This window comes from Homarus americanus, unplaced genomic scaffold (assembly GCF_018991925.1).
Source record: "Homarus americanus isolate GMGI-L3 unplaced genomic scaffold, GMGI_Hamer_2.0 scaffold15794, whole genome shotgun sequence".
NCBI classification, from domain to species: Eukaryota; Metazoa; Arthropoda; class Malacostraca; order Decapoda; family Nephropidae; genus Homarus; species Homarus americanus.
Genome location: NW_024748849.1, coordinates 103716 through 129924, shown reverse-complemented (window position 1 = coordinate 129924; position 26209 = coordinate 103716). Strand labels below are relative to the sequence as shown.

General features: G+C 37.8%; 1 protein-coding gene across 4 annotated transcripts; it reads left to right on the top strand.

Annotated features, from left to right (window-relative positions):
• The first annotated feature begins 392 nt into the window (after positions 1-392).
• On the top strand, positions 393-26209 carry LOC121880473 (sedoheptulokinase-like). Of its 4 annotated transcripts, none has more exons than XM_042387672.1 (12): positions 393-537; positions 7752-7790; positions 12836-12972; positions 17819-17996; positions 18418-18585; positions 18768-18885; positions 20305-20446; positions 21155-21252; positions 22321-22495; positions 23153-23348; positions 23640-23854; positions 24226-26209. In XM_042387672.1, exons 1-11 carry the CDS (start codon positions 440-442, stop codon positions 23821-23823), a joined length of 1533 nt encoding a protein of 510 aa, XP_042243606.1. In that variant the 5' UTR covers positions 393-439; the 3' UTR covers positions 23824-23854; positions 24226-26209. The 4 variants fall into 4 exon arrangements, with proteins under 4 accessions (XP_042243606.1, XP_042243607.1, XP_042243608.1 ...); XM_042387673.1 differs by having other exon boundaries at positions 23640-23863; XM_042387674.1 differs by lacking the exon at positions 7752-7790.

Genomic DNA, 26209 nt, shown 5'->3' with positions numbered 1-26209 from the left:
TTTGTTAGTAATTATATTTCAGTGGTTTTCCCTTGTCCTCCCGTGGCTATTATCCTTCCTCATTAAAGCACTATTAAATATATGGCATTGCTTCATTAATTATTTGCATGTATGTATGCTTAATAATAACTCCAGGTGAGCAATATTTATTAATAAATATACATCATGTGTTTTAATGCGGGTTTTGTGCGCTGGTAAGGTTTATATTCCCATCATATGTTACTTGTTAATGAAATAACCGCTCAAAAATATGTAAATACATATCATTAGTGCACTATTTCTCTCATTGGTTGGATGCTTACATGCCTGTTGATAACTACAGAAAAGCCATTATCGTTTGTGAGGGTTTGTACACAGCCAGAGATAATATTTTCACATGTTACCAGACGCCGAACGTAATGGAGCAGCTGGCACCCTAGAGAGCATCGTCTGCCATGCAATGCTTACCATCTTCAGTAAGAGAGGCGACGGTATAGTGTGTGGACGTGCTGCTCCCTTACTCTTGTACTCTTGTCACATTTCCTATCAATTTACCAGGTGAGTCCTTATGTAGACAAAGGTATTATCTGTGTTGTGTGTCCTTTCTATGTCGAAATTCGCGACTATATATGCCAAATATGAATGTCAACAGTGATCCTCTTATTCCCTGAGTGACTGTCTGCATAACTGATTCGTGTACATCATTATTATTAACAGTGATGGAGTTCATTATATTCACACAGAGAGATAGAGATAGAGAGAGCTTTCTTTCCACCATTGAATAGTCTGGAGAGTTTTGGTATATTATTTGGGAATTAATAATTTTTTTCATGTTAACGATTTTTCAGTCAACCATCGTTAACCCAACAAATACTGTAATTTAAGTTGTGGAAATTTGAACATAATGAAGCATGGTTTTTACTTGGAGTGTGATGGTAGTAGGTAATGCAACACCCTGCAGTCATTACTCATAGCCAGTGTTGTGGAAGATTACCATGGTGCTGTATTACCATGGTGCTGTATTACCATGGTGCTGTATTACCATGGTGCTGTATTACCATGGTGCTGTATTACCATGGTGCTGTATTACCGACTAGCCATCCGCATAACATACATTCATACACAATAATACACTCACACATTACACACTCATACACACAACACATTCATACACATAACGCATTCATACAACACATTCATACACATCATACACTCATACATAAAACATACAGTTATACATATAACACACACTCATACACATAACATACACTCATACACAACACACACTAATACACATAACATACACTCATACATAACATACACTCATACATAAAACATACAGTTATACATATAACACACACTCATACACATAACATACACTCATACACAACACACACTAATACACATAACACACTCATACACATAACACACTCATACACATAACACACACTCATACACATAACACACACTCATACACATAACACACTCATACACATAACACACACTCATACACATAACACACACTCATACACACACTCATCATACACATAACACACTCATACACATAACACACTCATACACATAACACACACTCATACACATAACACACACTCATACACATAACACACTCATACACATAACACACACTCATACACATACACATAACACACACTCATACACATAACACACACTCATACACATAACACACACTCATACACATAACACACACTCATACACATAACATACACTCATACACAACACACACTCATACACAACACACACTAATACACATAACATACACTCATACACAACACACACTCATACACAACACACACTAATACACAAAACATACACTCATACACAACACACACTCATACACAACACACACTAATACACATAACATACACTCATACACAACACACACTCATACACAACACACACTAATACACATAACATACACTCATACACAACACACACTCATACACATAACACTCATACACATAACACACACTCATACACAACACACACTAATACACATAACTACTACTTTGCTGTCACTCAGAATCGAGTATGACGATCATCCAGGTATGATGCAATAATATGAGTTATTCAGGATGTCACCTTCGTTGGTGAGCTGTGTGGTGACTAAAGAGGCCAATACGGGACTAGCAGGTTCGTCTACAGATGTTGCACATGTGGAGGGTTACATCTAGTGTGGGGGGCAGCATCTCTCCGGTGGTGGCGCTTGTCTGCCTCGGTATGCAGTCGGGCTAACTCGACACAGCTTGAATCCCTATTAACCAGAAAACTCTGATAGCTGGAAATGAAATTTTCTCAGAAAAATTTTTCCGAGGGGCACATTTTATACAAAATTACAAAAAAAAATATCCAGTACCCAGAAAATTCTGGGGATGGGGGAGTTTTTTCCGGGTTTGAGAGATGAAAATCGGGCACACATTCCGAAAATTTTGAGAACATATTCCGGTACCCGTCTGCCAGTCTGGTGGCCCTCCTTTTAACATTTTCAATGAATTGACAGTCTCTAGCATACCTCGGGGACCAGGCGGGGGTGACAGTACTCCAGGCGAGGAGGCACCTCACTCTTGAAGATCGTGATGAGCGACAGACCATCCAGGTATCTAAACAACTTTTTATGAGATCTACTAGTTTCTTTACCTGATTTACTTTCTCGCAATGGCCTGAGAACTTAAGTTCATTGTCAACATACACATCCAGGTCTTTTCACATTCGGTCTCAATGCAGTTTCTTTGTCCTGTTGGGACATGTGATACACTTCTTTACTCTTGGTACGTCCCAGGTGCTTTCTCTTGCATTTCGTGACATTGAATCTTAGCAGCCATTTTTTCGACCATTCTCAAAGCTCACAGAGATCTTGATACTGTACAAGAGAGTCCTTAGCCCTTGTAACTACATCTTTAAGTGCGGCATTCTGTAGTGCAATTACAATGTACCATTTTCAGAAGGCTTTGAGGTGCTGATTATATATACACATTATGTTTGTATCAAATGTTTGTCTTGAAGGTTCCATCCCTAGTCAGTTGGGACCACTCCCCGATTAGTGCCCATACAGACCGTTGCATGATATATGTTCTGAGAGAGAGGAATTCTGCAGCAGATTCAGTTGGTGGGAGTCGTTCCGGTGTCATGAATGATTTAGATGTGACAACTCGTTTACTCAGCATAGTGTGTCTCAATGATGCAAGTGAATCTGTTGTTTTGCTTCTGAACAGATGAAGCATTACACGACGTCCTACAACCACTATGGTACTGCTGGCCTTTCTGGGTGAGCAGAAGATTTCAGCACAGTGCTGTAGGGCGGAGTCTTTCTTAACAAGTTTCTGAAAGGCTGACATTTTACACAACCAGTCATAGCATGTAAGAACATAAGTGTGATGTACGTTCTGAACCAATGTTATCCTTTAGATGGCTGATGTCATAAACTTTGCTCTTGACATTTGCTTTATCTTATGGGAAGTAGAAGCCCTTGTCTGCATCAATATAATGAAGTGGAAGAATCAAGAGATCAATGTCGTCACCAACCAAAGTTGTTGAATGATCTACGGCTACTTTGGCTCTCGCGACATCATCACCAACTGCTTTCTTTACTTCACATTCCATTTTCATGAGCTGATCATCAATCTGGTCAACCATACACTGCTTATTGCAATCCTGTGATAGGAACTGCTCTTTTTTTCACCAAGAAGTCCTATTCTAAAGTGAAATTCACAATTGTACATAGATTTTGAACCGTGCCTTTGGTGTATCCAGTGTTGTCTGTTTGCTCTATGCAAACTATTCAACATATTTTTGCAAATAACACTGCTGCTGCTATTGACATTTTCAAGGCCTATGGTGTTCTGAAAAATTACATGGTATCCAAAGTGTGGTACAAACTACCATTATTGTGAAGATAAAAACATTAAATTTTTCATGAAATGATGCACAGTCACCAAGACAATGATAGGGTTAGGTTAGGTTTAATTAGGTTTCGTTTGGTAATTTTTCTGTGTGTTTTTACCCTACAATTTACCTATGCAAAGGACCCTATATCTGTGCTGAACTGAACACTATACTGTGCCTGCATACAGTATAGGATCGAGGCAATGACAAGTTTTCTTTTAATCCTTGATATAGCACAAAATGTTGGTAACCCTTCAGGACAAAACAATGAAAGAAGTGAGGTTTATGGTGTAACTCAGTTGAAATTCAACTGAAATTCTTCATTTAAAGACACACCATCAATGTCACTTCTTGTACAGTACAGTACAGTACAGGATATCTGTGTCATAAAAAAAAAGGAAAGCTCTGAGGCAAGCTGACCTTCTGTAGTGGAAGAAGAAATAGTAGCTCCAGACCTCTGGCCCAACAGCCCATTCATAACTGCATACAATTTTTCTGATCACTACCACAAGAGGCTACTTAACTTTTGTAGTAGGGGGTATTCAAATTTGCATGCCCTCAATGAACAAACAACAGCCCTGTGAGCAGTCATATACTTTGATCTTGTATGGTCTGTTCGCTGCTTACGCCACTCTCTCTCAGCACTTCTACCATCCCTGCAAAGAGAACTTACAGACAAGTCATACCAAGGAGAGTCATCTTGCTCTGTAATTCTCTTCATGACATAAGGACAATAATGGTCTAAAATAGATTGGAAGACCTCGTTATGTACCTGGTAATTTAACCATCTCCTCAGTTAACAAATCAGAAGAGTCAACTCAATTCAGAGAATGATTGATCCCTGATTAATCATGGTTTGGTCAATGTTTCTATCTGTATGGGTGACCGGGGTGATACACAGCAGCCATTCTAATAACTTAGTGATGAAGAATTATTAATGCTTCCATAAATTCAAAGGAGGAAAAAACAGTCACCACTAATCAGTCTAATGTTGAGCAGGGCCACAGAATAGATCAGTGCCACTCTGCCACCCAGAGCTCTTGCAGCAGGTCTGGGAACATGAACAAGAGAATGTGTCTTGGGAAGAGCACTATGAATAATGCTGATGTTTGATTCATACAGCCACATTTCAGTTACATGGAGGATATCCAAGCTGAACTCCCTCAGTAACTCAATAACGTGACACATTTTGTCACGTTATATTTTTATGTTGGGAAGTCATCATAGGGCAATCTTTATTTTATGCAAAATGACTGACTGACTCAGGTGGTATTGTACGAGTGGAACAATTTGCACAGCAGGGTGAGGTTTTTATTTGAGCATGTCCTAGACTCATGACTGCCTGTACAGAAAGCACAAACTGGCGAACCAGGCTTCCTGGGACAGCCTGAAGCAAGGTTGTTAAAATTTTTGGGAGTGGAGCATTGAGTGACCCATAACCTGTCGTAAGCTTTGTACATGCTCAATCCAACATAAACATATCCTTGAAACTTCTCTAGGGAATTTTGTACTTCAGGTGACATCTTCATGACTGTGAGTTTGCTAACTTCTTTTATCATCTTGAAAACAAGGGATAACTTGTAGCATTTTTATTTAACAGTTCTTGAATTTCAGTATTCTTCTCCGCAACACCTGAGGCTATTTCGTCATCAGGAAGTGTAGTAAGAATACAGTACCTACAACATATTAAGTTGACATTGTGGAGAGCAGAGTTGGAAGAGGCAGGTCCTCACCCACACCACAGGACAGAAAGTTGGCCAGTTCCCTAAGGACTTAATGCTTCTCTATTTCCTACCTTGATCTGACCCCCCCCTGTTGTTTAACACTCTTGGATTGACGGAGGTGCTCTCCAGCAAGATGCTCAGGGCCTGGCCAGTCACTCACCTCACCTCACTTGACTGCACCACACGAGAGATAATTGTACGTAATGAGTCATAACAAGCTTGCTATTTGAGATAAAGAGGTCGGATTTGTTGCATTAGCATTGTATATGCGTAAATTATCTGCAAACAGCTTTATATAAGTAATCACGATAAAAAGATTATTTATATACGTAAGCACAATTAGAACACACGCAGACACACTCAACAGAGATTATCGCTGGAGGAGAGAGTTGGTTCTATAATCATGGTGAGAAAAAGCCAAATGCTACATGCACAAAAGAATTAACTGGTTGTTGTTGATTAAATTCTTTAGCATCTGACCAGTGTGTAGCGTCTGACTTTTAATATATTAATATTAAACCGACACTTTCCTCTAGTGTTAATTTATCTGTTATTTTCTTATGATTCTTTCACCTGAAAATAAGAAGAAAAAAAAGGACTAATTTTACTATGGTGCACGACCTATGAAACATGATCGCTGCCTGCTAACACCCCTTTTATATCTGTACAGTACAGTATACCTGTACCTGTATAGCCAAATTCTGTTGCTTGAGGACCATAGATGTAGTACCGTACTGTGTCAGGAACCATGAGTCGGGAATGCTGCTGAAAGTGTGAACATATGGTGGCAGGTAAAAATTGAAAGTGCTGTACAATATATTCTGAGGCTGTAGATAATACAAAATAAATATGATACTGTAATTTTTTATTTATTTTTTCCTTTAAGTTCCAACCAACTGTATATTACCCCTTAGATATGATCTCTTCACCCCTTGAGTAAAGTGCCATTGTAGGGATATGCTCAGTGTACTCAAAGGGTTGAAGTTATCATGGTCAAGAGGTGAAGTTATTGTACTCAATGGGTTCAGATATATTAATGGACTAATTTATTGTACTCACAGGTACTGTACTCGGTATTCTGTAATTTGTTTAGTAATAATGCATAATCCCAGTTTGTAATAGCACTTCACCATCAGCCAAATTGTGTTTATTCCTTGTGTATCATGTCAATCCCCTGAGTACAAGGAGTACAGTGCCAACCCTAGGGAAAATGAATAACCCCAGTTAGTATGAAATTTTGACCCCTGAGTACAAGGGATTATCCCATTGAGTAAAATATGTTAACCCCTTGAATACAATTGATTTACAACCTCGAATAATGTGATTTAATCCTTTGAGTAACATGTCTTAAGTCCTTTGAAGACCAGTTCTCTAATTGAACTGAGGCCTGACTCATTCTGTTAATGGCCGAGGCTTGTCTTCACCACCTCACTGGCGGCTCGGTTTCTCAATGTAAACAAACACTTACCAGTTCATCCACAGTTACCAATGTTTGTTGATGGAGCAGCTGGTGTTGTTGAGGTTATCTGGGGAAGGTGTGTGTTGAGAGCAGCCCTCCTAACAACCCGGGTATCGTGTGAAGGCGGTGGTGGTGTGTGTCGAGCAAGTGTGTGCCTGTTGTTGAGGTTTACGGAAGACGTTTCGCATGACGGTGTTTCTATGGGGATTGTTTGACCATAGACTTATTGTTTTTATGTGGTTAAATGTTTGATATTTATGTTTTGTGTTGGTTTTAGTTGTCATTGATGATCTAGACACTGTACATGTGAACACCCTTTATTATCATTAGTATTAGGTGTTTTTGCTGAACTTTTGTGCATAAACTGAATGTTGACCCTAATATTATTTGCTTTTAGTTCCTGAATTAATAAAAAGCATGAAACCTGATTAACTGTAATTAGTAATTATCAGTGTGATGAATGTGTCCATGACCTTAGTTAGAGATACTGTACCATAGGCTCTCTTATAGCTAACTGTCCACTATATAACTAGTTCACTCACTGTTAGTTACTACCACTTACAGTAATGTAGTTCATTAATTTATATGTTGTTTACCACAGAGGAAAGAAAATGTAGGTAACTGTTGTCAGATTGTACGTAACATCTTCACTGCCTTTTATTTTTCAGTCACAAGAAAACCATGTCTCGCTCAGCTGACCGTTACCGGTACGATGGCCCCTTAATGTGTGGACGCAGGTTATGGGTTGTGCACCGAGGATAGTTACTTACATCTCTTCCACGTACTGCTTCCTTGGTTGTGTACACCTGCCACTGTGACACACATGTACACCTGCCACTGTGACACACATGTACACCTGCCACTGTGACACACATGTACACCTGCCACTGTGACACACACAGCCATGTGTACACTTGCCTCTGACATACACAGCCATGTGTACACCTGCCACTGTGACACACACAACCATATGTACACCTGTCAGTGGTAACACACACAGCCATGTGTACACCTGCCACTGTGACACACACAGCCATGTGTACACTTGCCACTGTGACACACACACAGCCATGTGTACACCTGCTTCTGTGACACCCATGTGTACACATGTCTGACACATAGACACATAGTTACACCTTCTGTGACACACATCCATATTTATATTTGCTTCTACACACGCATAGGCTACACTGTGTTCTTCAGTTCCATAACACTATTGTAACACTGCATCATTTCTTAAGACATAAGAATTATTTTATGGTGTTTGCAGATTCAGAGAGACATCTTGTAGGTCGAGCTTGGTAGAGAGGCATCCTGTTGACTTTAAGTAACAGCTGCCTGGCATACACATGCAGGCAAAAGCCCACTTAACACTTATTGACCACTTGAACTTATCCACCCAGACCCCTCCCCCCCCTTCCCATACACACATACACATGCATGCCTGCCTGACTTCTATACATACAGTACTATCAATTTTATATATTTTTTATTAATATTTTTTTGCCAGGGCATTCGGTTATATTATGCATGATATATTTATGATTATATGAATTATATTTGTGAACATTATCTGGCTTGTTTGTTCCTTACTAACAACTGTGAACTATCAGCACTGCACACTCCATATTGTTAGATACTATAAAGAGAACGGTGATGGGAGCGTTATAAATGTACAATAATGTTGTTTTAAAGTATACAAAGAGTGTACCAGGACCTGGTGTAGTCACTGATTCTCCAGTGATGGTACAGTACAGCACAGTACAGTACAGTACAGTACAGTACTGTACTGTACTGTACAATAGAAATAAATCATCCTTTGGTCTTACTGTATAGTATTTAGTCCTCTACCTATGACAGAACCTGTACCATTAGTCTGTCAACAGTTGTCTTGTTGTGATGATGTTCCTTAGTGGCCATCATCAAGTTTATTGACAAGAGAATATTTCATCATATATTTTATGGATATTGTTTGTTGACTGATTGATGTATTTGGGAATAAGTCTTGGTTGATAGATACATAAAAAAGGACGAACTGTATTTGTGAATTAATAGTAATGTACAGTGCCAAGGACAGAAAGCTCTTGTGTTATCTCTGTGTACAGTGTATACGTACAGTTCAGTACATTTCTCGACAAAATTGCAAAATAATTACCGAACGAATTTCATTAAAGTTTAGCTCACTCATAAAATGATACAGTACACTACAGTACATTGTACAGGTATTTATGTACAGTACAGAGTCATGGTTATAAAAAGATAAACAATAAAGTCATGGCTAAAGATTAGAGTATAGCTGGTAAGAGATGTACTGTGTATGTACTGTACTGTAACTATTGTATACTGTAGTGTATTAAAGACAAGCTGCTTATAATGTTTCTGAACACAAGACTGGCACAATCTCACACTAAAATGCTTCTTTTGTAATTTTCATATTCTTACTGTACTGTACTGTACCTGTACGTGAGTCACCTTAAAACAGTAGAATATGTGCAAAATTCTTTAGTAAATACAAAATAAAATTTGTGCAAGACATTCGGTCCCTGATATAGAGAAAGTTAGTACAAGAAGATAAGTTAGGAAGCACTATACATTACTGTACTGTAATGTAAGCTGCTGATGCCTTTGTGGTGGGCATTGTAGAAGTGACATGAGTCACAGCTACATAACTAAAGGTTTTATGGTAGTTTAGAGAAAAGTTGCAGACATAAGGATGATTTAACTTTATCAACTGTTAACTGCATGTTGGCCAACAAGGTACAGTACATTATATATGGCCAGAAATAGATGGACAAAAAAAATTATATATTCTGTGGGACAGTTACTGCAGCATGTTGTCTATTTCTTCAGCACTGTAATAGAGCCTCTACCTTATGTCTTATGTTTGCCTTAACACTGCAGCATGTGTGCACAGACCTCTAAGTCTATACTTCTGTAATCATTAATTATTTCCTGTGTGATAATGATTAGTTTTTTTTGTGTGTGTGCGATTAAATGTACTGTACAGGTATGTTCTTATAAACAGCACTGTACAGTACTTGTGTATCTGTAGTATTTGTTAATATTATGGGTGTTTGTTTGAGTAAAAAACTGTTTGTAAATAATAGAATTGGTTTAACTTGTAACTTGAGTACTATATGTATGTTGGTATAATGTGTTACTTGAGTACTCTGTGTGTGTGTTAGTATAATGTGTAACTTGAGTACTCTGTGTGAGATTCACTTGCTGGCTCTTTTGTTCACACTAAGACACTCCCAGAGATACAGTGTGGTGTTGGAAAAGGAAGGCGGCTGTGATGGATAACTGTGTTTCTAGTGCACACCAAGAACAGTAGTTGAGTAATGTTATGATGAGGTTCTGTATACCGTACTTAGTTACCTCACTGCAAATTCAAGACGAGTCATGTGCGTACGTGAAGCTAAGGTAGAAATATTCTTAAGTACAGTACACGTATTGTTGGCAGGGGCATTACCAGGATAAATTCAGTGAGGAGGCACTTCAGAATACAGTACTGTACAAGAGGAGGAGGCACTTCAGAATACTGTACAGTACTGTACAAGAGGAGGAGGCACTTCAGAATACAGTACTGTACAAGAGGAGGAGGCACTTCAGAATACTGTACAGGAGGAGGCACTTCAGAATACTGTACAGGAGGGGGCACTTCAGAATATGGGGGCACAACAATGACTTGTGAACATCCAAAAACTATCCCAACCCAACATCAGTTAACTTAGGCTTAGTGTTTGGTAAATTGTTACCATGTTGCCCTTGCGGGAAATATTCAAAGCACTGAAATTCACGACAGAATTCATAAAAAAACTTTAAATTTTTTTAGTATTTTAATAAATCTTTTTTATCAGACAAAATCAGTGACATGAGAATCCCAAGTGTACAGTATAGTACATATAATTATTGTTAAATTTAATAGATCATCAATATTCCAGCACAAGTTAAAGTACAGTATAGTACTCTTAATGGATAATAAAACTAATGTGTTCAAGGAAACACTATAAATGTTCATTATTTTATTGTAAATTCATCACGCTCAGTGGACAATAAATGCAATACGGTATATAAAACATCAACTGGCGATGGCAACCACGTGGCAATTTAAAATTTGTGCATCATAAGTCATTCCCTCAACAACAAATTTTATACAGTCTTATTTCTTTTTTAAATCAGCATATATTAAAATGAGGGGGCATGGCTCCCTGCTGCTCCCCTGTGGCAACACCCCTGAGTGTTGGGGTTGACTAACATAATTCTCATGTAACAATATTTGACGGGCCAATATCTCTGTGGTACTTTACAAAAATGGCTGTTATTATTAGTCTTTTTTTTATCTTTCTCTTTACCATATTATTTATTTCTGTTTTTTCCCCTCCTCCTCCACTTGCCTGTGCTTCATACACACTTCACTCGTGCTCTTCACACATTGTAATTGACCATAATGATGAGCATCCTCTGGAGGCTGCCAGTTTACCTCCCTACAACCTCCTGCTTACTTGGTATTCGTATGCCAGCCAATGACCATCACCTTCACTCGTGTAGGATTTGTGGAATAAAAATGTAGTTCTCTACACCTCCACAGTTACTCATTAAGGCATCTAGTTGTACTGCTTACCTCAGTAAGTTTGTGAATCACTGCTCCAGTATGCTAGTGTCACACCCAGGGCTGCTGAGAGCTGGCCAGAGTCCCGTGGAAAGATAAATTTATGGGGCCCCTTTTGACCTTCAAACAGTTATTAATATACTGTATCTATAACACTTGTTCTTTATTTCTATTTTTAGCATTCCATTTAATTTGATTAACTACTTTACAGAGAGGTTTAATATTTACCCTCTACAGTACTGTATCCCCATTTTTCCCGGGTCCTGCAGATTAATCCCAGCTTCCCTGCCCTCTGGGTGGTCCCTGGTCATAGCCACTATACAGAAACCCCCAGCAAGTACAGAGTGTCTTACAAATTTTTGTAGTGATTATGTGAATGCTTGCTTTACAACAGCAATATTATCCTCACTTGATGCTCTTGCAATACAAGTATTCATGCATATACATTTTACTGAGACACCCTGTATGTAGAGTGTTACATGTAAGTCTGACTACTAAAGACACAGAGACATTAAATTGTAACAATGTTTCTGAAAGTATCATGAGTCAACAGTCTCACTCACTGTTAACCTCATGTTGTTTGTTTAGTTGAGTGTCGTGTGGGAATTCTCAGCTCCGATTATGTTTTCTTTTGAAACAGAAGTTGTATACGAGATTCCCAGTGATTATTGGATGTACAGTATTTTTTATATTTTCTTGTATGAAAATACAGTACAGCACAGTACTGTATAGTCATGTGTTTGAGTTGTGTACATGTTGATTTCTCATATTACAGTACAGTAGTTAGAATAATCCATCTCTTGATTTAAACCTGGGCATTCTGAGTGTGTGTGTTTGTGGATGGGGATGATTGATTGTTACAGTGTAATAAACATAAGTGTTTCCCTGCATGGCAGCACAGCACACCTGTATGTTATTGACCTGCATGAGCACCCGAGTCATCATTAACACATTAACATGATTAATGTAGATCACTATTGATATTTTTTGTACATGTATTTATAAGTAGTTAAGTAAGTAGTGCACTCTCAGAAACTTGGAAGCTTTTATAAATGTTGAAACTAAATTAGAAAATGATGAACATTTATGTTTTAGGTTTTTGCACAATACTTTAAGTGTTAATAAGTGGATCATTTCCAGGATGAGTTCAAATCAGTGCGTGTTGGGTATTGATATAGGGACGACCTCGGTCAAGTGCTGTCTGGTGGACGTTGTATCCAAGGAGGTCATCTCCAGCCAGAAGAAGGACACGTACTCAGATGTCCCCAGCGAACTTGGTAATTACCACTACCAGTCTATCCCAGACTACTGTGCTAATAAGGCACTGGATCACACTGTATATATATCTGTGTTCCTGATAGTAGAGTAGAGTACAGTACAGTGCACTACAGTGCAATACTGTACAATGCAGTACAATACTGTACAGTACAGTACACTACAGTGCAATACTGTACAGTACAGTACAATACTGTACAGTACAGTACACTACAGTGCAATACTGTACAATACTGTACAGTACAGTATAGTACACTACAGTGCAATACTGTACAATTCAGTACAATACTGTACAGTATAGTACAATACAATACTGTACAGTGCAATACTGTGCAGTGCAGTACAGTACAGTTCTGTACAGTGCAGTACAGTACAGTGCAGTACAGTACAGTTCAGTTCAGTACAGTGCAATACTGTACAGTACAGTGCAATGCAGTTCAGTACAGTGCAATACTGTACAGTACAGTACAGTGCAATACTCTACAGTACAGTGCAGTTCAGTACAGTGCAATACTGTACAGTGCAGTACAGTGCAGTTCAGTACAGTACAGTTCAGTTCAGTACAGTACAATACTGTACAGTACAGTGCAGTTCAGTTCAGTACCGTACAGTACAGTTCAGTTCAGTACAGTGCAATACTGTACAGTACAGTACAGTGCAGTTCAGTACAGTGCAATACTGTACAGTACAGTGCAGTTCAGTACAGTGCAATACTGTACAGTACAGTGCAGTTCAGTACAGTGCAATACTGTACAGTACAGTTCAGTTCAGTACAGTGCAATACTGTACAGTACAGTGCAGTACAGTTCAGTACAGTGCAATACTGTACAGTGCAGTACAGTTCAGTTCAGTACAGTGCAATACTGTACAGTACAGTGCATTTCAATACAGTGCAGTGCTGTACAGTGCAGTACAGTGCAGTTCAGTGCAGTGCTGTACAGTGCAGTACAGTGCAGTTCAGTACAGTGCAATACAGTGCAGTGCAGTACAGTATGATGTTTAAGACTTTAAGGTCCTCTGTTTATGTTCAGTAATCTGGTGATACTTACTGAAAGTTTATTTTTATTAGTTAGTATGATAATGATGGGTATGGATAAAACTTTTTACTGTACATAGAAGTTAACTTCACAGAGTGGCTTGGCTCTGCAAGGGATGACCCAGGTGGAGTTGGGGCACTTTCTTTTTCCTTACTTAATGATATGGAACAAATAATTAAACACCCTACACGTGTTCCAGATCGACACGATCAGTTTACTAACAATCTTGATTCATTGTTTTACCTTTAACCCCTCACACTTCATACTCAATTTCTGCCCCATTAGGGTCTTCTGATCACAATCTTATTTCTATTAAATCAAACTGGGCATGACCACCTTCCCCACCCCCCTCTAAACTCCAACTATGGTGCTATCAGAGGGCAAACTGGCAATCCTTGCGAGAATTCTTCTCCGACTTTCCCTGGGATGAATGTTGCTTTTCCACTAGGGATGCCTCAGTAAGTGCTGAACGCCCAACTTACAAAACACCCACGGATACTTACTGGGTTAAACTTGAAATTTGCAGTATTTTATTTACCTGATGACTTATTTTTTACTTTCATTTACTGTATTTTATCACTCTGTTTCTTTTGTCTTAAATTTAGTGATTTTAGATGTACTGTACAGTATAGAAGGACATATACCCTTTCCACTCTTAAGCTGGCCCATAGGCCCTACCCCTCGTCTATAGCTACAATCTGCTATTAGTATAGAAGAGAGGCGTGGCTTATGGGCCAGGTTAGCGTGGAAATACTATAGGCTATGATATAGTGGGATTTTAAACATTGTTCTTAAGTACGGTATGCACATAACACGTGTCCCGACTTACGTACAAATCCGACTTAAGAACGTCTTCAGGAACGGAACCTGTTTGTAGCTCGGGGACTCCCTGTACATGTTAACCGTCTCTCTCATCTGGCATGGTCCTGGTTCCAAAGTTGCCAGATAAGAGAGAGTCCCCCAGCAGTGTCATGAATATTTTGTATGTTTTTCAGAGGCAGCATCAAGAGTGTTTCTGCAGAAATTATAATGATGTAGTGGTAATGTAGATTTTGTATTGAAAACTAGTTTAGTGAACCCTTAACTAATGTGATACTAATTTCTTATCATTTTTATTGCCTAGTCAAGTGTTATACTTGATGAGTATTGTGTGTGTGTGTGATATGTTCCTTATTATTTATTTATGTACTTGCATCATCTTCCCTGTGTCTGCATGTACAGATTCTCTCTTTTTATTATTTTATTTTCCATTCCTGTATCAAACAGTGCATTAAGGGGGACCCCAGTACATCTGACACTTGCTTTATGCACACTCGTTATATATGTACGTATGTGATTTTATAATTATACGAGGTCCCTACTTCTACCTACAATTCGCTTAAAGCGAAAAAGTTTGTCATTATGCGCTCTGTACAAGATATGGGAAGGGTAAAAACTGAGCATGAGGTGGCCTGTGAAATGGTGTGTTGCTATTTTTCTTATTTTATAATTTTATATTTTCTTTTCTTTATTTTTAAGACACATTAGAGTATGGTAATGATTATATTCCACAATGTTTATAACATTATTGTTGTCTTTTAGTGTGTCATTGTTCTGTAAAAGGTTGGAAGAACTCCAGAAATGGTTGTGGAACACATCCCCATTTTCTCCATTAGATTAAGAACTCACTTTATGTGATTTTGAGTTACACGAGGTTTTCACAGAACATAACTCTGACATAAAGTGAAGGTCAGGTGTATATTGAAGAAGTCAACCCTGTACAAATGTTTCATTGAAGAATTTTTTTAATTAAGTTCACATTTAAAATACATTCTTCAGTTGTACATAAGCACTTAATATTTAGTGAACAATTGATAACATGTTAAAAATGTGAAACAGTGAACTAAGAAATGAATTATCTTTCTGAATACAAACTACATAATAACCACAATACTGTACAGTACATTGGAATCCTGGGGTGACAGTTGGCGCCGAAGGTCTTGTGAAGTATTTATTTGTTTATTTATGTCCTTTAGATTGAGTTTTTTATTTTTGTTTATAAAATATCACAGAAGTGACCAGGGAGAATATAATCTACATTGCTGGAATTCTTATAAGATTGTGATTAATTTGAATATAATCATGCTATAGTTTGCACTAGACAAAAATTTTAATAATCATTTAGTGCATTATTTTGAGCACATGTACAGTACAGCTTTGCCCTTAGGACAGTGTAGCGTGCTCAGAGAAACATTAGGCGCGAATTTTGAAATATGATGCGCCAGATTGACTCGTGCAAAATAGGAAAGATTCGCTTTAAATTAAAACATTGTCCTTAATTGTGGGTGTCGCTTTAAATCAATAATCTTAAATTGAATTGCTTTAAATCGACGTTCTACTGTACTATGTATTTGTATTATTTTCCTCGGTTCGACTTACAACTCGATCGACTTACGACCAGGTCGTCGGAACGAAACCCCATCATAAGTGGAGTAGAGACCGATATACGATTATACATTAACTGATTAATAATACAATATGTGTACAAAAGACTGTATTTTGCTATACAGTATCATGCTAAAACACTAATCATTTGTGAACCAAAGAACAGTGAATGTGTGACACACAAAAAACTATGAAAGCAAATATTAAAGACTCCCAGAGTGCACCAACACTACACTCCCTCAGGGAAATTTCCAAGAAGCATTCCCAAAATAGGGTAAAGGTAGTTTTAAGCTTAAAGTTTTTATCATATAAAATGTCACAGACTAAACTTAGCAGAATATAACTTACATTGATATAACATTTCGGTCCGTTTTTATTGTACCTTAAGAATTCGGTTAATTTTATGTCTGCCTTCAAAAATGATTCTGTGCCTTACAACAAATTTTTCCCTTCTGTGTTTCCTCCTTATCAACTTTATTGATGACAAAATGTCTGCTCTATAAAACTTCAGTTAGGTCTCCAAATTGTCGTTATTTGACATACTTTTCACTCATAATACTCAACACACAAAATATTGATATCATAGTGAAATTGGTCTCGGCTTATCTTGAATTTTAAACTGCAGTTCAGGTTTGTATAAAACCATTTTAGTCCTTGTCATGTACTGTGATTACTGTACAGTACTTATATATTTTTTAACTTAATGATAATTTATGAATGTACAGTTAATTTAGAAATGCAGTGAGGAAGGCTATGAAGCTCTCCTTTTATGGATGACAGTCCTTTGCTGTTACATGAAGAACTGTAATAACATTTGTAGACTGTACCGAGAGTGTTCTTCACATTATTAGGATAATGATGAGTCTACTTAAGATAAATGATGTAGCAAATGAGTTTAACTTTGTTCAATAAAATGTAAAGTATTTCATGACTACCAAGGGGTCTCACACTTCATTATCTTGGAACAATCTACCAGAGAATGTTGTGACGGCACCGAGTGTGAGCTCTTTCAAGACAAGACTTGACCAACACTGGAGCGGGTTCAGGTACATTCAGGAGCCGGTGCATGCCCAGTATTTGCCAACAGTGGGTGACAGAGACGTGACCGATCGCCCGGGCGGCTAGCGAGCCGATCTTTTGGTGAAGAAGATAAATGAAAAGGAAAAGTAATCAGAGACGTGACCGATCGCCCAAGTGGCTGACAGGCCGATCAGTGGCGAAGAGGATAAAAGTGAAAAAAAAAGAAATATCTCTTTATGGAGACTTGAAACATGATTAAGGAATAGATTAAATATTTTATTATTAAGTATAGTATTATTATCTGTCATACAACATGACTTACTCACATCTTTATTTGGCAATACTAATGAAGGAAGTCCTATAACAGGCACAGAAGGCAACAAGCAGGACGTGCCTCGCATTCTGTCGGCACTGCAGATGTGTGTCTCGCGACTGCCTAGAGAAGGGATGCGCAAGGTGAAGAAAATTGGCGTGTGTGGCCAGATGCACGGCTGTATGCTGTGGAAGCACGGTGAAGCTTGGGAACAGAAACCAGATTCTGACAGGTACTGTACATTATTGTGATATGAGTTGAACAAGATGGTATTTCCTGAAGTAGTTGGATGAAGAGTTGAGAGGTGGTGATATGGCTGCACATAGTTAAGCTGAATATTGTCTTGTCAAATGCATGAAAAATGGAAAACATGTATTTCAACAATATTGTTTTGATGCTGATTGTATGTATTGTTTAAAGTTGCCAATGATGAAGTAAGAATGTCATATTGGCTTAACAGGCAAATGGATAATTGTGTGGAAATACAATGTTGATGAGCAAAATACAATACAAATTTAATAGGGTATAGTACATGTTCACTGAAATGATTGGATGAATACAGATTATTCTAATTCACAAATATGACTTCTTTTTTTGGTGCATCATTCCTCAGATTTCTTAGTCATCTTGGTGAGGTATCTGTTCATTTTCAGATTTGAAGTTGGCCAAGTAAGTAATCTGTATACATGGCAAGACAGTCGATGCTCACAGGAGTTCTTATCATCGCTCCCTGTGCCAAAATCACACCAGACAGTATCGACTGGTTTTGGCTGTGCTACGTTACTCTGGTTCTCCAAACACAAACCTGAAACTTTAACGAGGTAATCTGTATTACCCTTAGATTAATAAATATGAAAAAATTTGTTTATATAAATGTTGTATTGTAGTTGAAGGTGCATGTTATTTTACCCGATTATTATTATTTATTTACTTTTTGTCGTCAGATCAATGTTTTGTTCATGTTTTATATTGACGTCACATGTAATGAGCCCCATAACTGCAGATTCAACCGAGCGGGAACAATCCATGACTTCCTTGTGTGTATGTTGTGTGGGCTAGACCATCCTATTATGTCCCTGCAAATTGCTGCCTCCTGGGGCTATTTCAACACCGTTACTAAGGTACAGTGTTTCACGAAGCCTTGTCTGCTTCGGTGAATAAATTTAATCCAGTTTCTTTGTACCTTTCATACCGTAGTTGATATTCATGCATATCTTCAGATCATGAATGGTTGACCTACTTGATTCAGACAAATGTTGTAGAAAATTGGTTGTCATTTTTATTTTAGCAACCAAGTTTTTGTCATTTTGCATGTTCAGTATATTTGTCTTGAGCAATTTTTATTGTGAGTTGCATGTGCTTTAGGAAAGTTTCATTGTGAAGTCATACTTAAAGGCATGATGATGGAATGAATTACTGTACTGTATGTGATAATGAAGGTCACCCATCCTGGAGGGGAGGAGTGAAGGGTATATTGAGGGGCTACAGTACAACGGCAACAATTGCATTAATATAGAGGGATAAAGTGTTATTCAAAGATGAGAAAGCTTTGAGAAGACTACTCACATTGCCTTGATCGATATTAAACAATTGTGCAATATTATTGAGGTAGACAGAGTAGTAAGATACATAGACAATGTAAACCACTGTATTTGACTATATCTGAGAGAATGGTGCAGCTCACTTTGATGTATCCAGGTGATACTGGTTACAGGCTGCTGATGGGTGATAATGTTTTGTATGAAGTGACAGAGATAAACCAAATATATTAGGGCCTTGTTGTGGAAGAGAACACCAAAGCAGAACAAATCTGTTACAGTAGTGTAGTGAGTGACTGATGTATGTTTGTTCCTGATACTAAGCACAGCATTATTATATTGTGAAAATGGGTGTTGAAGATTGAGAAAGTTGGTGTCTTTAGATTGAGTGATATAAATTGAGCACCTGTGATAGGTAGCTTAAAACATAGATATGAATGTACAGATGTCGACAGAATTTAGAATTTTAACCCATGCAAGTGTGGAAAATGATGATGGTGATGAAATAACACTGGATGTAATGGAGGAAACTATAATTGCAATAAAATAATGTTTCATAAAGAAGGTCTTATAAGATTCAGGTGAGTATGTAGAAGCAGAGAAACATAAAAGGAAAAGGGAAAGATTGGACTTAGAAAGTATTGTGTGAGAGTTGGAGAGGAACACACTCAGGTGAATAACAATTCTCTTGTTTTCATGAATTTCTTAAAGATTTACTGCCAAATAATAGAATAGGCATACGTATGTGTCTTGTCAATGTATAAAAAGCCCTCAATTAGTCATTGTTTTGCTTATCTAGAATGTGATAGAACACTGAAAAGTTTTAGTGTTTGTCAGTTGTTGGAGTATTTAAAAATATAGTCACTGTCAACAATCCCTTAAGTTGTGGAAGGAATAAAGGCATAATCTAAATAGAAAAACATCTGCAAACCTTCATTATGAATTATATTAATACAGGAGTCCAATAACATGATCATAATTCATAATGGAGATTTACACCAGGAATGGAATTACGAGTCTCTACAAGAAGCTGGACTGCAGTGTGACTACCTGCCAAAGGTGGTGGACTCTGGGGAGGTGGTGGGGAAGTTAGCCAATGCCTGGTACCTCATACCAGCCGGCACACCCGTCATCGCTTCGCTCGGCAAGTGTTTTCAGAACATAATGTCGACAATTACTGTAAATTTGTCCATGAAATATCAGAATCTCACGGAGTTTATTTCCCCTGATATAGTTAGGATTGGATTAAGATATACAATGGTTAGCTTTGTAAATACAAAATGAAATGTACAGAAACTTGATGTACACTGATTTATATGTAACTTCCTCCCACAATATACTGTACAGTATCACCTTCCTTGTAGACCCGTCACTTTGTCTCTCCCACTGCATTCTTCCATCTGTTTCATCATCCATTCACTCAATCATCCACACACATACTCCATCATCCACACAATCACACACTCCTTCATCCATGCACACACTCCACATGCACTTCATCATCCACACATGCATTCCATGATCGACACGCACACTACATTATCCACATGCACTCATCATCCACACACACACACACACACACACACACACACACACACACACACACACACACACACCATCTTCCAAACACTTCATCATCCACACAGACTCCATCATCCACAAACTATATCCTCCAAATATACTCCATCATCTGTACACACCATCATCCACACATATAGTCCATCATCCGCATCCTTCATCAGCCTACCCTCTCCACTTCCCTTTGGTCTTCCTCGTCCACTGTTTTTGTTTTCTTCTCTCCATCACAGCCTCACACATAGATATTCTTTACTTTATATTAATTAACTTACAGGTGACCTTCAGTGTTCAGTCCTGCCGTTGCTCTCCAAGAATAGTGAAGCCGTGATCAACATTTCTACCTCAGCACAAATATGCTTCAAGATGCCTCAAGTAAGATGCTGATCAGTTCTGTATAGGGTTAAGTATGCCTCAAGTAAGATGCTGATCAGTTCTGTGTAGGGTAAACTATGCCTCAAGTAAGATGCTGATCAGCTCTGTGTAGGGTTAACTATACCTCAAATAAGATGCTGATCAGTTCTGTTTAGTGTTAACTATGCATTAATATGCTTCAAATAAACTTCTAATTAATACAATATAGGAATATCGGTTATGTTTCAAAATATATCAAGTAAAGTTTTACCAAAGGTGTGTAGGATCTGCTGTATTAAAAATGCCAGATGATTTTGGCAGTGTTCAAGGATGCTATATACTGTACTGTAATAGCCAGAATCTTTGATACCGAAACCTTCCAATACCCGAAAATATATACAGTACTGTACAGTAGTGTTTGCATGAATTAATACAGTATAGTTCTGTGGCTGTTTGCAGTTATGCCTCATGGCTAGTGTTCAAGCTAGTAGAAGCTTCCTAGCTGCTTATCTCTAGCAATGGTGCTCTGTGCCCATATGCGTAGTTTAGACTCGGAAACATTCGCCGATGCCCAGAAAAAAATTCCATAATTGTGTGATTTTTACAGAGACGAGGATTCGTCTCATTACCAGAAAATCTTTTGAAAGGGAGACGTCCTCCACCAATTGTTTTGGCTATGAGATATATTACAGGACTGTATTTTCAAACCTTCAATATTATATGAAAATTATGAAATATGACTTGTAAAAGTTGATGTAAACACTAACGAAAACAATGGCGTCCCATCTCCTCTTGTGTGACCATATTATTATTGATTTATATTGTTTAAGGTGCATTCATAAACATTATTTAAAGAATATAATTTGCATTCTTCATTAATTTTATTGTTTTGGGGGGAAAGATAGTAAAAAGCCACACAAAAGATAGGTAAAGGTCACACTTGGGAACGCATCTCATTATTATTGCTTTATTTTAATATTAATTAATGATTCACGATACGATGATTCACCTTACACTGCAATATTGGAGGACACATTACCGTCATTATTCATGGCGTTACTGTAATTTGACAAATTGTTATCTGTACAGGACTTTGCACCAGCAGAGGAGCCACCAGTCAATCCAGAACCAATTGAGTACTTCCCCTTCTTTGATAACTCTTACTTGGCCGTGGCTGCCTCACTGAATGGCGGTAATGCCCTTGCAGCTTTCGTGAGAACAGTGCAGCAGTGGAGCCTTGACTTAGGTTTTCAGGTTCCTCAGTGTAAGTTAACAAACAAAGTCCTTTAAACTGTTTCGTTTAAGACTTTATAGAATAACAATACTCAGGCATGGTAAATCAGTTATTCTGATGTGACAGAATGAATGACTCATTCATTATGAAGTAGAATAGCATGAACAAAGCATAAATTGTGTGTTGAAGAATAATTGCATTATTTACAGTGTAAACAGTGACACAGTGCCCAGCTCACTGTGCTATAGTCAAGTCAGCTTAAGTTAGGTTTGGTTCTTGTGGGAGAGAGTGATAGAATGTTCCTAGCCAAGCTACAGTATGTTCTGCTAGAATGGCGAGTATCATACATAATTAATGATTGCTTCTGATTTTTTTTAATCCTAACTCATTAAATAGACTATTTTGTGTTGGTAAATTATGTACAGTACTGAGCAATGGCTGTAGAGTTACCTTAGACTCACCCAGAGGATATGTAAAAGAGGATTTTAAGAGCACTTTAAAGAGCTTCAATGAAAGTATGTTCCTTTATAGATCAATAAATATTTCTCAGTTATATCATGGCAGTGTTCAACTATATTAGTGTACAAACCTTTGAATTAACGTAAGTTAGGTTGATGCTGTGGTTGTAATATAGATCACCTGGGAGTCCTTTCTTGAATGTTGTGACATCTCGTGTTTTTGTTACAGCCAAAATTTGGCAGAGGATTCTTGAGTTGGGAGGAGACCCCCAGAGCAAGTCATCACTGGTGATCAAACCAACAATCTTTGGGGAACGCCACACACCCATGGCTAACGCTGATGTATCCAACATTGACCTGGGCAATGTGTCCCTGGCCAAAGTTACACGAGCACTGTGTAAGGGAGTGATAACCAACATACACAGGTAAGGTCTCCACATGACAGTTAGTGTATTAATTATTCTTAACCATATGGATTAATGGTTCCTAAACTCCTTGGTTGATGACCCTTGACCACTACCAGTGTGACTCAGCATCACTCTTATGTATCAACTACTGTGTTCTCTTCTTCATTCCAGATATAACTTCCTCATTTCTCACTTTAATCCATCTTAACTCTATTAAGCAATTAATATAAAGGAGAATAATGTTTCTGATTATTACAAATTTACATATCTACAGTATTGTACAGTATATCATATAAAAAAAAATTTCAGCATGATGCCAAGGTCAATGCTTGTAGAGAACGGTATTACAAGTATCATTGGGGGCGGGTCAGCCCTTGCCAGGAATCCCATCTTGCTGCGGGAGATAGAGGAGCTGTACAACCTTCCCGTGTCAATAGACTCTCGGGGTGATGCTGCATATGGGTCTGCCCTGGCAGCCATAAATGCCAAATAGAGTTGAGACATTATTTCAGGATATATTCAAGGTAGGAAGGGTAAGTGTTTCACTCAATAAGATGTAGGTTTGTAAAAAGAGGAAGACTTGGAGGACTGTGGACAACTCTTTCACCAACCTTCTAACATTCCTCTTATTTGATCCACTCTTGATGGAATATATTGTTTCTTGATTTAAATAAATAAAGTATCAGTGTGGTTTAACTTCATGAGAACTGATTTAAAAGAAATACTCAAGTCTGTGATAGTGTGTGTGTGATATATATATATATATATATATATATATATATATATATATATATATATATATATATATATATATATATATATATATATATATATATATATATATATATATATATATATATATATATATATAATAATAGATTTTATCTAATTACAGAATGGGCAGTTGAGTGCATATATGATGATTCTATGTTCTTGCTTCCTATGTTGTCAACCCAACCCACCAAGATAATTGTACAGCAAACCTCAGGAACTGAAACCCTGTTTCTCAAATGCAAGTTGAGGAAAATTTCTTGAAGAACAGCATGAAAATATCTTGGGCTTGTGTTATATTAAATTCAGTCCAATCAGTCACAATATTTAGGTCTTCTGCCACTGTTTGTTAAGCCTTATGAGTCAAAGATCTTGTATCTGGTATTGTTGTAGATTTTGTGCTACAGCAAACTCAGCCTAGCTAGTCAAAGATCTTCTATCGGAATTTAGAGTTCCTGCTGCAGTAAATTATGTACTGTGAGACTCAGATTGTGTGTGTGTGATTCTGATATAGGTTCGTAAATTTTTAGATGTGTTGCATAATACTGAAGGAATGCAACCAAGATGTTTGGTGTCTTCTTCCCGTGCCTGAACCCGTTCCTTATGACTGTCTTTCTTACCCTCTATATCTCTGATGCCTTGTACCCTTCTGGAACCTGCTCTAATACTGAACAGTTTCTTTTGATTATCTTAGATCAACGTGGGCTGGTGGTTCTATCTTCAATTGAAGATCGTGAAAATATTTTATTCCTTCTTTTACTTACTTCTGGCAACAGCGAGTTCTTTGTAACTGGTTGTGGCAGCTCCCTCTTATTTAGAGCTGTGCTGTTTGCATATTTTGGTACAAAGTCCACAGCATTTATTTTCATTTATATCATTTAGGACCTTGGCTGTAGAGTAGGTATTTTTTCATGTTTCTATTTTTTATTTGTATAGAGGCTTAATGAACCACTTCCAACACTTGAAGTTGGTATTGAAGTGCCATTACTTGAATAGATGAGAATAGAATCTCTCATAGTGTGTTTTGGTGATCCCCCCTCAGAAAACAACCAAACTTAGCTTGTTGTCTGCCTCACAAGTAGCACTCTGATGGTGATACAAGCTTTTTCAGCATACCATCTACTCGTAGGTACCAATGATGAAAATGTTTGTTGAACAGAATCCCTTTCAGTTTGAGAAAAAGAAAATTGTATTGTTATACATTATATATGTAATTTCTGTTGTTAGTAATCCAATTCACTATGTATCTCTGCTGACTGGTTTTAGTTATAATTTAGAAACTGTGGTTAACAGTGTATTAATCCAAAAGCAATTGTAACCCCTTCTGTCAAGACCTGGGGTGTGGTGGTGATCTGTCGGCTAGTTTATCCCCGGTGTGGGTTTAGTTGTTCAATGAGAGTGAAAAGGCTTGTGATGGGATCACCATGTTTGGTAGTAAGATAAGTCTTCCATAATGTATATACTCATATCATATGTGGCCAACAGGTCAGGCCTCCAGGTTAAGTGTGGTAAACAGGTCAGGGCTCCAGGTCATGTGCAATCAACAGGTCAGGGCTACAGGTCACATTTGTGGTCAACAGGTCAGGACTGAAGGTCACAATTGTGGTCAACAGGTCACAACTGGAGATGCTCTCGTGATTTTAGTTTTAACGATGTTGGTCAGTCTGTGTGCTAAATGCCCATGAATTATATATATAAATGCTTAAATATTAGGTAAATGCACATTTATAAGTAATTATGAGTTCGTATACAGTAATACCCCAGTTAGTGCTCAGGATACATTCCTGGAAAACAGAGTTATTTGAAACAGCACTCTATGGGGTCATTATACCATTGCATGTTTGGAGATGTGTTCCTGATGACATTATTTTTCTACCTATGAGATATATACACTGTTGTATGTGAAGGGTAAACCAAGTCCCCCATTGACGTCGTTGAGAAAAAATTGAAAATACAGTACAGTAAACCCTCGATAACTCGGCACATACGGGGCCCTGGTCTTGCCCAGTTATCCCAAATTATCGACCCATATACTGTATGTATACATGTAATTACTAAATGTCAAAAAGTATCACTTACCAGTACTGCAGGTGAAGAATAAAGCATTG